The 14,105-nt window shown below is 38.7% G+C and overlaps 1 protein-coding gene and 1 long non-coding RNA gene across 2 annotated transcripts in view; one reads left to right on the forward strand and one right to left on the reverse strand.

The window, feature by feature from the left end:
• LOC136008293 (uncharacterized) overlaps positions 1 to 14,105 on the reverse strand; it is a 66,393-nt gene that overhangs the window by 30,727 nt on the left and 21,561 nt on the right. The window contains exon 3 of the long non-coding RNA XR_010610045.1: positions 5,908 to 5,965. This is a non-coding gene — a long non-coding RNA (uncharacterized LOC136008293). The remainder of the gene's footprint in view (positions 1 to 5,907; positions 5,966 to 14,105) is intronic.
• Positions 1 to 14,105, forward strand: part of CAP2 (cyclase associated actin cytoskeleton regulatory protein 2) — a 70,096-nt gene that overhangs the window by 24,132 nt on the left and 31,859 nt on the right. Inside the window, exon 4 of the mRNA XM_065667312.1 lies at positions 8,029 to 8,106. Coding sequence (XP_065523384.1) covers positions 8,029 to 8,106 — 78 coding nt within the window. The remainder of the gene's footprint in view (positions 1 to 8,028; positions 8,107 to 14,105) is intronic.

The raw sequence follows: 14,105 nt of genomic DNA on the forward strand, positions 1-14,105 counted from the left end.
GTTGCTTGATTGATGTTCTGGCTTACAGTGTCAGTTCCATGGAAGAAATGTAGGTTTGCCTTTCCTCAGGAAAATGAGGCCTCTCCGCAAAGAATTCCTTGACACAGGCAACTGAATTTTAAAAATGGCTGATCTATATAACAGCCAAAGTTTGGATTTTGTCTATTCCATACACTGTATGTGGTTCCTATTTCTTTAAAGAAGCAACGCACACTTTCAGAGATACAGAATGTAACTCCAAGTAATAGTAGAAACTAGAAGCTTTGGAAGTCTGTGAAACTCATGTACCACAGTTTCTGTTCTTTAATAGCGTTCTGAAGTGGGCTGGTTTCCTTTTCCCATCTCTCTTTGAGAAACCTGCTTGTTTTTGCAGGCTAGTCAGGATGGAAAGCTAGAAGAGCTCTCTCAGGAAGATTGAGGCTAACTTCTGTAAATGCTGTGCAGGTTAGCGTGCTTGCTATTGACTCTCCCTAATACTGAATCCAATAAATTTACAACTTTATCATGGTATAACCTTTAACATGTGATGCAAACGATATTCCTGTAATGTCATTAGTTAAATTAATTCCCCCTGGAAAATTGCACAGTTTTCTGAGTTGTCATTCATTTACAGTATAAGCCTTTCACCTCAACAGTTCCAGGGACAAATTGAAGGCACATGAAAAACACCTGATGACTATGCTGTTGGGGTTTTTTTTTTTTGTTTTTTTTTGTTGCTGTCATTCATACCCTAAAGATTATAAACTATACTGTGACAGTCTTTGGTTATTAGCAGCTCCAACCAATAATGGTGGCCTAGTATAGATTTTAAAGATGCATCCTCTGTATTGCAGAAAAGCCTTTTGTTTTTATGATGTTTTATGCCTGTTCTCAAAACATTTGGCTGTTTTTATCAGCTGTTTGTTGCTATGATTATCACTAATTGCATATTATAAAGGCAGACCATGGCAGCACAAATTCCACCAAGCTGACAATCAATTTTGGGGATTTCCAGTCCATAGATAAGCACCAGGGACTAGATCATGTGCTGCAATGTGCCAATAGCATCTTTTAATTCACTGATGTGGAGGCCATTAAATGTAGATCCATGACTGTATGCTGTGCAATGACAAGGCTTTAAATCTCCAGCAGGTGCTTGATTCTCTGCAGAAGCCAGCAGCCTGCAATGACAAAACTTGAATCCTTGAACATTTCCAAAACTTCAGAAAAGAAAGATATTGAAAACAAAACAAAAAATACCCCTTTCATCTGTAAATAGACCACATCTTCAGTTACTTGTGGACTGTTGAGTTTTGCACACAATTCTTGGTATTTTTCTGTGCTGAATCTTCTGGAATCCCTAACTATCAATACACCACACCTGGGTTTGGAACTTCCATCTCAAAGGTGAACAGAGGTCAAGAATGTTGCAGATATTTGGTCATTGTAAAAGAGATTCATGAAGAATTTGTCAATCTGGAAGACACAAAAGAAGCCTGAGCTTTGGGAGAGCTCTGGACTTGCTCTTCTTCTCTAGTAGGTGGAGATGTTTTGTGAGAATACGATCTCCTGCTTCCCCATTTGGCAGTAATCAGTAGCTAAAATGGCCCTGCAGACAAATATTTGTATCTGTTTGAAACTGTGACAGATGAACAAAATAACTGACTGCTTCTGCTAAGATTAATGATTAACTATATAACAAAGCTGACATTTAAATAGTATTAATTGCGTGGAGACCTCATAGCAGCCTTCCAGTACCTGAAGGGGGCCTATAGGGATGCTGGGGAGGGTCTCTTCGTCAGGGACTGTAGTGACAGGACAAGGGGTAATGGGTTCAGAGTTAAACAGGGGAAGTTTAGATTGGATATAAGGAGGAAATTCTTTCCTGTTAGGGTGGTGAGGCACTGGAATAGGTTGCCCAGCGAGGCTGTTAATGCTCCATCCCTGGCAGTGTTCAAGGCCAGGTTGGATGAAGCCTTGGGTGGGATGGTTTAGTGTGAGGTGTCCCTGCCCATGGCAGGGGGGTTGGAACTAGATGATCTTGAGGTCCTTTCCAACCCTAACTATTCTATGATTCTATGATTCTATAATTAGGTTTTAAAGTTAATGATCCCGTGAGATGAATTAGAACAATTCATGTCACTCAAAAGTGGGAGAGCTGAGAGGAAATTCTGGAACACTGGGGCAAATCTTATTGGAGCAAAAGATGCAGAAAATTCTTTATCCAAGGTAGTAATTTTGTAATTAATGTGAAAACAACAATCATGGCTTTAAATGCCGCTTTATTCCAGTACATATGTACAGTTCATGTATCATACAGAGAAAGAAAATGTCTGTAACAATCTACCCCAAACAACTCAATCCATGTCTTATGTCATTAGCACTGAAAGATCTGTAAGATCTTTTTGAGCTCAACCAGAGGTAAGAGCTCTGAGTGGTTTAACAGTCAGTTAAGCTTACTAAAAGATGAAGTTAATGAACCTAGATACAGATGCTACTCTGAAACAACAAATAAGTAATACTGGCTAGCACTGTGCTCAGTTACATGTGCACAGTGTTTAATACACTGGCAGATATAAACAGCTAGAGAGACTAGCACTGATATAACCTTAGATTGGTCCTGGACAAGCAGTAGCAATGCTGAGAAATTTTAGCAGAAATTCCCTAATATAGACATAGGCATGGAGGCTGGAAAACACTAAAAAAAACACTAATAGAGGACAGCTGATTGGTGGTAGTTAAATGTATCTGTCTGAAAATAGAAAAGAAAATATCTGGGGTGGTGTCTGACACCATCAAAATCAATGGCAAATCTCGCATTGACTTAAATTTTGACTAGAATTTCAACCCTGTTTTCTGCATGGCGCAGTAGGAAAAAGGTGACTTTTTTTTTGCCCTTCCCTTTCCAGTAGAAGAAGTGCTCTGTCTGGACAACTGCCACTGACTCTTCAGCATTTGGCCCAGTTTTAAAAAAATGTCTATCGGCCAATTAGCTGTACAAAATAAATACTGTCTCTCCGGCTGGTCTGGATAGTTTCTATGGTAGCTCCATACTTAATCTAAACTCTATTCTTTTTCCATTTCTTGCTTCTCCCTTCAAGCCACCAGCCACTTCACCACTTCACTTTGAAGAGGCTTTTGGAAGCAGAATGTAAAAGACAAACTGTTTCTCTTCCTCTTGCAGTACCTTCAGTTTTAGAGAAAGACTGGGGTCTTTGCTCATAACAGTGAAGTTCCATCTGTAGCTGTTACTTGCTGCCAGTCATTGTGTCTTTCGTTAGACCCAAAGGACCCAAAATCATTTCTGCAGAAACTGTGATTAGAACTCTGGACTACTTAATCCCAATTCTTTTCCCTCATGTCCTCTTCACTATTTGGTTTTGGAATAAAGTCATTATGTTTATTTTAGGAATCCAAAATGTATATAGATCTGTATTTTGATTTGCAAATTATCACTGTTACTGTTAGCGTTACATATATATAATGTTAGTATATATGTGAAGGTGCGTATTATTCTTCAACAACAAAATTCAGTGGATTCTAATATTTACATTATGCTTTTCAGTGGTATGACTCTGAGAAACTATGTTATTTAGTAACATTTGACAAATTTAGTATTTTCAGGTCAATATGGTCATTTTTTTTGACTAAATATCATGAGGAAATCCTTTATTTGTTTCTCTTCTATTTAGTTGGGTTTTTTTGGTTTTTTTTCCAAAGACTGAATTTACTTGTAACTTGAGATCTGAATGCATGTGACTGTTTCTTCTTGTAGTTTGCCAAACTGTTGTCACATAAATAACATTTGTATTTATTAGCGCTTGGATACCAGTGTGATGGGTAACTTAGACTGAATAAAACATTTAAAATGAAAAGGAGACAGATCTTAAAATCACATCTGCTCTGGAGAACTGAACTTTGCCAAAGCAAACTTTAAGCTTCAGTTTCAGTGCATCTATGTCTACTCAGCCTGAAGCAGTGCAAGTTTGGGTGGACTCTGCAGTCACTACTTCAAACAGGTCAGAAGCATGATCACCATTAGACATCTCTCATAGGGCCTGTAGCAATTTTTCAAGCAGTGGCTTCTGGAAAATATTAGTAGTTGGCATTGTATTGTGACAGAGAAAGTTAAACCAGTTGCTATTAAAAAGATGATTCTAAATATGTATGATTCCTCCATTAACTTCTGTAGGCTTAACTGTAAAGAGGCCTGTCTTTGCTGTTACTGCGAGGGCAACAGAGAAGTCACTCACTGTGGGTTAGCCACAGGTTTCAACAGGCATGGAATTAGACTGATATTGCATACATGTCAGACTTCAGCTCTTCCAACCAAATCAGTCACCTAACTCAGCTCTCAAACACATCTGAGGTAAAGGTTTGAGACACCTTATTCCACACTTTAGTGATGAGGAAACTGAGGTGGTGAATGGAATGCCACACAGTCCTGGCATTCAGGTCTACAATCACAGCCGACTCCTTCAGCCCCTGAAACAAACTGCTAAAAGCAAAGTAGGAAAGTATTTGAGGAACTTGCTTCCTTCAAGTATTCACCTTAGCTGTCTGATGATTGCTATGTCCATAGATAGTCCCAAGAATGCCAAAAGGATGACCCAAGTTGAAAATTACTGTTACTTCAAAATATGCCCATTTCTGTCTGCAGATAGAAGTGTGCAAGTTTGTGGTCTAGTCTACTCCAATAAATTTAATCATGATAACCATACATTTTTGACACTTGGGCTTCATTACTGTCATTCATTATAACTGAAAGAGTTTCAGCTGATTTATTCTGTGGCAGTCTTTTGCCTGAGCCACACAGCTGTTCAGAAAAATCCCCTGGTCCATTTTCACTCATTAGTCTTCCACTGGATGTGACGGTCTAATGAAAGAGTCATCTGCCTATAAATGATAGTGCTGTCTGCTTAGTCACACAGGCTGCCTGCTAAACAGAAGGAGGTAGCAATGAAGTGTCACATTTCAAAGACTACAAGAGAGAACTGGAATGGTAATAGACTGAACTAATGCATTCTTAATGAGAGGAAGCTCTTCTATTACTTTACTGGGATGCATGGAAAGAAGTCCTGAATGCTCAGAAACAATAAAACTTAGCCATTTTTAATGCTTTTGGTGAAAAAAGGAAGAAACTGTTGCAGAAGTCTTAACAAATTTTTGCTTGTAAATTGCAAAAACTTTTTAGCATGATCCTTTGCTTAAGATTTAAATTCAAAGGTGAGAGATACAAGTTCTCTGATCTCTACACACTGAAAGCTTTTTGGGCTAAGTTCTGGGCATACAGCACAAGCGTTGCAACCAATATGTAATCCACTGAGCACTGAATGTTTCCAACATCCTGTAGATACAGGATGATAAGAAAATGAAAAAAGCCACACTTCTGACACATCATCCTTGTCTAAGAAACTGAAAACTCTAAACAATCCCCAAAAGTACTGATTTTAACCACAGGTAGTCCCATTGTAATCTCTCCCATTTTTAATTTTCCTGTGTGTTTTTAATCACTCATTTCAAATCCATTCTAAATGTGCTGAAGTCAAACTAGCAGCCATAAAATCTCAGTGTACTTTTTCCACCTTTTCTTGGGCATATTTGCCCAATCCATCATTGCATACTTCTGTCATCTGCTACTATCTCCAAATGATACGCATTTAAAATATTTTCTACTTGTGCTTCCATCTGCCAGCATCTTCAGTACTGTAGAATGAAAATACTATGGACCCAATTATTTTGTTACTCTAAGCTACATATATTTGACTTCCATTTAAAAAGATGCAATTCCTATTGATTTATCATCGTTCTCTTTAGCCATCCTTTCAATATCTTTATGTACATCAAATTCCTTGAAATTGGGGAAAAGCATTTGTCCGACAACAGGTAAGCTATACGTCAAGAAGAATGCAGGCATGCCCAGCTTACCCTTCAGGTCACTGCCATGGTCTCACTTCATCAGTTTATTTCTTTATTGTTCCAGTAGCTAAAAAAAAAAAAAAAGGAAAAAAGCTTTGTTTTACTTTTCTATGCAAGGTACACATTAGCAAGGCCTCTACCCATCATTCCTTTTCTTCTGGATTTTATAATGCGTGAAAAAAAAGTTCTTGCTAATCAAGGCCTCTTTTCACTCTTTGGGGGTTTTGTAATTATTCTTAGTATCTTGCTTTAGTTCTTTATTCATTAGGAGACTCCAGCCCTTTCCTACAATTCCTCCTTCCTGCCCAGCAGGCATAGATTATTTCCAAAAACACTAAGCTTAAAATAGCAGACTTTGTTGTTCTATGAATTTCTGTACCAAAAAGTCTATCTTCTGAAATGCTGAAGAACATCTAAACCTTGCTGTTATTTATGTCTATGTCTGGAAGATTTAAGTTTCCTATGCTCATACAATTTTTCCCTTATTATTTATTTCTTCATTTATAGAGATGATTACCCTCTTCCAAATCTCAGCCTGTCAGACCGTAATATCCTCTTCTCCCCAAACACTGCCCAAGTTGGGCCCCCTTTAACATCTTCCTTGCAGTGATTTTCGTCCTAACAAACAGGTTATCTTTTATTCATGCCATCACATTTTAAGATGAATAAATATAATTTGGCTGTTTTACTTTGCTACAACTTCAAATTCACTGACTTTTATGTATTTTAAGTTGCACCCACATAGGCCTGTATATAAAATTTCCTTGTTTTCTTTTTAGATTTAAGAAATCCCAAGGAAAAACATCATGAGCTTCCCCAGCCTCTCACAAAACTATTATAAATGCACCCATTCATATTAGATTAACTTAACAGCATTTGGCTTGGATTGGGTTTTATTTAGCAATATACACCAGCTATGAATAGTACTTTTCTATTCCAGTAATGCTTTCTACTAGTCACTACTCATCCACCTGAATAAGGTATAGGTGATACTGAAACAGCAATTAGATTCTAACCAACATGCATCAAGTTGGGGCTGTTCAGCCTGGAGAAGAGAAGGCTGTGTGGAGACCTCATAGCAGCCTTCCAGTATCTGAAGGGGGCCTATAAGGATGCTGGGGATGGACTCTTCATTAGGGACTGTAGTGACAGGACAGCGGTAATGGGTTAAAACTTAAACAGGGCAAATTTAGATTGGATATAAGGAGGAAATTCTTTCCTGTTAGGGTGGTGAGGGACTGGAATCGGTTGCCCAGGGAGGTTGTGAATGCTCCATCCCTGGTGGTGTTTAAGGCCAGGTTGGACAGAGCCTTGGGTGAGATGGTTTAGTGTGAGGTGTCCCTGCCCATGGCAGGGGGTTGGAACTAGATGATCTTAAGGTCCTTTCCAACCCTAACTGTTCTATGATTCTATGATTCTATGATCATGTACAGAAAATGTGTAGTGTTCAGAAAAACCCCAAAAGGCCACAGATTTGAACAGTAGGGAGAACCTGTAAGTATATAGATTTACCTCCCCTCCACACTGTTAGCATGTAAACATGTTGTCACATTCAGCTTTAACCCAAATTATAGAGTTCTGTGGGGGAAAATTGTACAAAAACCTTCACCTACCATCTCTCATAGCCATTAGTCTTAGGGTGTGCTGACACAGGACAGCCAAGGAATGAATTACAGCATAGCCCCTCAGCAAATATGTCAAGCTCAACTCTTCTTAAACTTCCCTACAGCCTAAGTTACAGTTCAACAGATAGTTTGCAGGTTGCCATTCTTGACAGTAATAAATTGTTATCATGCGCTCAAGCATATACACCACCATGAAAATGCTGAGACATTTTCTGTTGTGTTAAAATTAAGTTCTGCAGCTGATCTTATAAATGATAGCCAAAAGACTGCGTATCAACTAATTTGATTTACTATCTGAAGAAGATAGGGAACTTAACCTTAAATTAAAAAAAAATATATGTAGCTGAGCCAGTACTGTAGTACATTTTTTCCAGTCAGTGTTGTTGTGATTTATATGAGAAGCAGCAAGAAAGATTTTAGCTGTCACACTTGACTTTGAGCTGCCAAGAAGAGGTATTAGAGGTTACAGGCTAAGCTTTAATTTATATTCCTCCTTTTGTTACAGGCAGAGATGGTACGTGCTGCTTTCCAAGCGCAGAGATCTTTCCTGGTGTTAGCATCCCAATGTCAAGAGCCTCAAGAGGTAAGAAAAGTGACCTAGAGTTGCAAGAGGCAATGTATTAAAAAGGCTGTGCTCCAATATGTTATCAATCCCTGTATTTGCTTTTATTTATTACTTTATTTATGCGGTGCACTTAGAGGCTTGCTTTCAGTTTTATTAGCATGGTGTTGCAATAATGAGAAAGGCATGGTGCAGAGTTAAGAACCTTTTCTGTACCGATACACATAAGATCGTTGAAGAAACCATAGGAGGTTTCCACTTCACGACTGTAAGTGGGATCAGTGTTTCCGTGGAAGCTGGAAATGCCATGGAATAGAACAGCTTTTTGCTAGCCCTACCTGGGATGCTATATGACAGACTTTGAAGTCAGGGGATAAGCTGGTGAGAGGAAAATCAATACTGGCCCATAGACTCAGTATTCTCCAAGCTGAGGTCCAGGTTAGGCCAGTTCTGGAAGGAAGGCAAAGCATATTGCCAAGAAAATAAAAAACAATTTATATCAAGTTGAGTTATATACTTATTTTAGTGTCAACTATTTAAATCCTCCCCTAGAAAACTCAGGAAAGCTGTGGAGCTTTTATGAAATCTCATTTATAGTTTCTAGAGGGCACAAGGTTTTGACCAGTAGCACCATATTATTCCTGCGAATAGCGATTATGTAGCCCTTCTGTGGGACCATCCTTGAACCTTCCTTTCTGGAGTGTGCAGAGAATGAAGACTTCACTTGCAGTGTTTCTCTGGAAGCTAGAAATATCATGGAATAGAAGAGCTTCTTGCTAGCCCCCCCGAGATGCTATATGGCCTTCAGTTGTGTCTTTTTCCACTAGCTCCCCACTCCATAGTGCATGAAACTGTATTTTCAAATCAGAACTCTCAGCAACTGGTATAAATTACTTTAATTTTGCTGTAACTATTGTTCTTAGAGACAAAAATCAAAATGTTTTCTAATCAGTATGTTTGAATGGCAAAGATACTCAAGGAAACAAAAAAAAAAACAAAACCACAGATATTCCAGGCAAGACTTTAGATTTATAGAGCTCCAAGCAAGAAGGGATCAGTTGTTTTTCCAGCTGTCCCTGATCTCAGAGAGTAAAAGTGGGTCACGGCTCATGGAGAACAGGCAAAATTCCCATTGGTACAGGCCTCAGGCAGTCATTTATATTGTCTGCAAATACAATTGCACCCAGTGGCCCACAAAACTCTTCATGCTCATAGGTAAAATATTCCCCAGTGAACAGTTTCTAATGACCCACAATGTAATGTGAGGTTCTGAAGTATTGGTATTGTCTGAGCTCTGGTAAGAGTAGAAACTATGACTTAGCTTGACCTCCTGTGCTGATGTGCTATCAGTATGATTTCTCTGCTTTTCAAGTGAGAATGACAATGGCTTCTCCCCACTTTCACCCTTACAACTTTCTGACCTCAAGGCAAAGCTTTGAGATCTTTTGAACTGTCAAGTTCAGGAACTTTCATTTAAAAATGCAACAAAACAAACAAACAAACAAACAAACAAAAATATGTAGAAAGAGTTTCTCCAGGAATCCAGAATGACAGTTGTGGAAGCATTAAGAAAAGCAATACATAATAAAAACCTTGCCCATGTGTATCCATATATCTTAGTTGCATGTTATCAGGCTTGCATAGATTTCTGCAACTTGTTAAAGGCAAGAAAGTGTACTTTTATCATCTAACTATCTTTTAGGACTGAGGAAGTGCCACATGACACATGTGTACACATCATTCCATAGTTAAAATACCAGGAATATTAAAGAGTAAAGTTTCTTTCTCACTAAGGACAATCCCAGTCCAGTTACTTAAGTTTTGTTAAAATAAAGACTGCTAGGTACACATTTTTTATAAGCAAACATATGTTGTTATTCATTCCTGTTCTCTTCTTTCCATATATTTTTTTGCGCAGGTACATTCAGCTATACTATAGATAGACTTAAAAGTAATTGAAGGCTGCCTGTTTTGTTCAACTTGAGCAGTATTTTCCACTACAGAAAGTGATAGTTCCAGGCACTAGGCTTTTTATATCTCCATAGTAGTGGGGAAAAAAGCCCTACTGTAAAGCCATATTGGTTAACCATTTTGAAAAAGCTGGTTATCATCAGCAAACCCAGAAGAAGGAAAGAAGCAGGGGTCCTTCCCCTCACCCCCAGGACCTTGGTGACATGATGTCATCTAGGTTCTGCTTGTATTTATAGCCTAGAGCCATGGAGTCAGTGTGGAATCCAAACAGGAAAGCTAATCATTAGTGTACCAGAATGCACAGAGTAGAGAAAAGCAAATGAAGATGACAGCATATCTATAAATGCAAGAGAAAAGAGAGTAATTCTGTCATTCAGCTGTCTAGACTGTTTGCTTTATAATGTAAAGCTGTGAATGAGCCAGCGAGTTGCGATTATGGCATAGTAGCTTTGTAGACATTCAGAGACAGCGGTGTGGAGACTGAGGGGATTTACTGAGTTCCTGTCATGTTGGGATGTCGTACATGATGCCTTTAAAAAAAAGAAGAGGGAGGGGAAAATGACCTGGAAAAATAAATTAGCTCAGCTCTTGCAGTTTACAAGCTAATGAATAAGGAATTCAAACAAAAAGAAAGCTCCTACATGTATAATAATCCTTAGATTTTTTTTTTTTTTGTGCTCAGCAAAGAGAGAAATGTATCTCGTACAAAAGCAGTATTTTTTCCCCTCTATGAAAATGTTGAAGCCCTAGTATTCATTTAGCTCTTTAACTCCTGCTATGAGTCACTAGCAAACATTTTCAAACAGTTAAGCTTGCTGAAGTTGCTTTGGCAGAGCTTCTTGTTAATAATGTTGATATTTTTTCATTTGGAATCTGTTGCAGTGCACAGCCTTGTATTATCAGTATATGTGAAAATAGTAGGAGCTGAGAAGGTAATTCCAGCTGGCATGCCAATCCAGCATCAACTGCAATAAATTACTTTGCAGAGAGCATGTTCTGTTACTTTTTATGGTCATGTTCTATATTTGTATGTGCAGTGGAAGAGATCACATGACAAAACCACCGGTTGATATTCCTGTTTGTGTATGTCCTAGCTAATGACTGCTGGGTACAGGCTCATTCAGCAGGATGGGATTCTTCAGTTGATCCACTTACTAAAAATCATTTTCTGATGCCAAACTTCAAACATTAAAGCCAAAAAATGTCTCTTATAAATTGTTTACTATACATAGATAGTACAGAGAAGATGGAGGAGGGAAATAAATTAGGATATTGCTGTATTCTGTGAGAAGTTGTTTAAAAGGTGTTTTGAGACCATACATTTACAAGTTGCTTGAGCAATTCAGAACATGGATTTTAACACAAGCCTTCACAAAACTTTATTCCACATACAATTCTGACTGAAACATTATTTTTTTATTGAATAATAATTGTAAAAGTTATTAGTGTCCTTGAGCAAGTTTATCTGTTTAATTTATGGTCATAAATACTAACGTACAAGATCACTGCTCAGAGTCACTGCACTGAAGTCTTTGTGAATGGTAACTTACATACTGACTTTATGAGTTGTTTCATTTCACTTTAAGAGTTCAAACAATTTTGAGAGTTGCTTGAGGGCGTGAGTGATCTATTGTTCCCATAAAGGGAACCAGTTAATGAGATAAGTTTTTCTGTGAATCAATATAAACATATCCAGATGAGCACACTTGTGGTTAAGAAATCCTACAGATTTAAATGACAGATGCAATTCAGACTATAAATGAGTATGTAAATTTCTTATTAAAAAATAATGATGAGTTCATATGACCGCCAGAGTTTATGGATTTAATTACTAACACTGTGCAGACAAACATTGCAACTATCTTAAACATCCAGATTCAACACACCGGTGGGAGGAAAGGGGTGGAAGAGAGAGGTAAAGGAGAGCTTTCCCTTTTCTTCCCAGAAAAGGGGGGGGGGGGGGGAACCACTGAAACCCAAGAAACTGCATTTGAAGTTAGACTTTGAGCCATGGGAGCAAATCCTAAGGCTTTTAATTTTTTATAGCCAAGCAAAAAATCTATTGTAGGGTAGAAAAGTTGTGGCAATTTCTTTGAATAAAGGATTCATTCTCAGAATTTCTACATAGAAATCAAAGATGAATATTTACAGTTCCCTGCTCTCTGTCAGTGTAAGATGGTTCATTTTTTTTCTCTCTTCTATTATTAAAGTATTTCAGTAACAGGACTCCTGACACTTCTTATTCTGCATCCTAGCAGCATTTTTGTTCTAATTACCTTGGCTTGTTCATGTCATTCCATTTACCACTACTTTTCCTCATATTTACTGGGATCACCCTTACTGTTTTCCAGAAATACAAAGAGCAGGATACTCCTCACATTGCTAATTTATTACTTACTCAAGCAAAAGAGTTTGAGCCAATTTTTGTTGCCATTCTACTCAGTTGACTGCTGCAAACCTGCACCTCCGTATCTAGAAATAGCTTAAGGAAGAATTTGGTCCAGTCCTTTTAAGGTCCTCAGGTTTTACAGAAGGTATCAAGAGTGACATGGTCAGAGCCTGAGAGCCCTGAGCTCCAAAGCAAGCCCCTTCCCCCTCCTTTTCTCTGAAATCTTTCCAAACCGTTAACATATTTCTGTTATCAGCAAGCCTACAACTGCACACGACGTGGTCACAGGCACAGCAAGGGACCAAGTGACATTTTTCAGTTGCTAGCCTGCTGTCTTACAGAGTTCACAGGCTCATTTTTGGATATTGTTGCAAACTCTTACTCAGTTTCAGGTCCAGACAGCCCCCTGACACCTGTTATCTCACAGTTCTGTCTCAAAGGCACTCAGCTACATTTAACCAGCCTGAAGTTCATGATATTTTCTGATCACAGAATCATAGAATCATTTAGGTTGGAAAAGACCTTTAAGATCATCAAGTCCAACCATAAACTTAACATTGCCAAGTCCACCACTAAACCATGTCTTACAAATATCTCCAGGGATGGTGACTCAACCACTTCCCTAGGCAGCCTGTTGTTTGACAACCCTTTTGGTGAAGGAATTTTTCCTAATATCCAATCTAAATCTTCCCTGGTGCAACTCGAGGCCATTTCCCCCTGTCCTTTCACTTGTTACTTGGGAGAAGAGGCTGACACCAACCTCACTGCAACCTCCTTTCAGGTAGTTGTACAGAGTGAAAAGGTCCTGCATGAGCCTTCTCTTCTCCAGACTAAACAACCCCAGTTCCCTCAGCTCCTCCCCATTAAGACTTGTGCTCTAAATCCTTCAAAAGCTTCGTTGTCCTTCTTTGGACGTGCTCCAGCACCTCAGTGTCTTTCCTATAAATCTCTGTAGGTATCCTTGTACAACTTCACTTTCCTCACTTGTGTTTGCCAAAACCCCCAGGTCAATAGCCCCTGAAATATAAAAATAGATGCATTTGAGATTCAGTTCTGCCCCAGGGCCAGTGCATTCAGCTGTAAGAAGGCCCAGAGACACCTAAGGATCCACGGAATACAGAAAACTACATCTCCCAGCCTCTATGGAAGATAAATAGAACCATAAATGCACACTATTGCACGCCTCTAGACTGGCTCACATCAACACCACCAGGCACAGACTCTCCAGCAGTTTATATTCTGTGCAAGAACCGGACTCCAGTAAGCAAAGGCTCATTGCACTTGTTTACTTCAGTACCTCTATACTTGTACTAAGAACAGCATCACCCCATAAGGAAGACATTATTGAAGATAGTACTCTGTATTTTGTATAGCTTCTCATCTGGGGATACTATGGACTCTTACTGGAATTCTGCTGTGTGCTAAAATAATGTCCTAAAATCACCAGGCTAGTTTTCAATCCCTGAGGCAGCGTTCATATTCAAACTGCACAAGGTCAGATCCCACTGAGCTATGCTGATGGAACGTTCCCTTTCCCATTTTCATATTCATTGTTTCTGCTGAACACAAATCCAAAACAGTGCACTCCTTCCTCTGTGCTATACAATTGTTCCCCAGGATTTCTGGATTGCACATTGTCTTCTAAAAGGGAAAGCACTGA

This window comes from Lathamus discolor, chromosome 2 (assembly GCF_037157495.1).
Source record: "Lathamus discolor isolate bLatDis1 chromosome 2, bLatDis1.hap1, whole genome shotgun sequence".
Classification (NCBI taxonomy): Eukaryota; Metazoa; Chordata; class Aves; order Psittaciformes; family Psittacidae; genus Lathamus; species Lathamus discolor.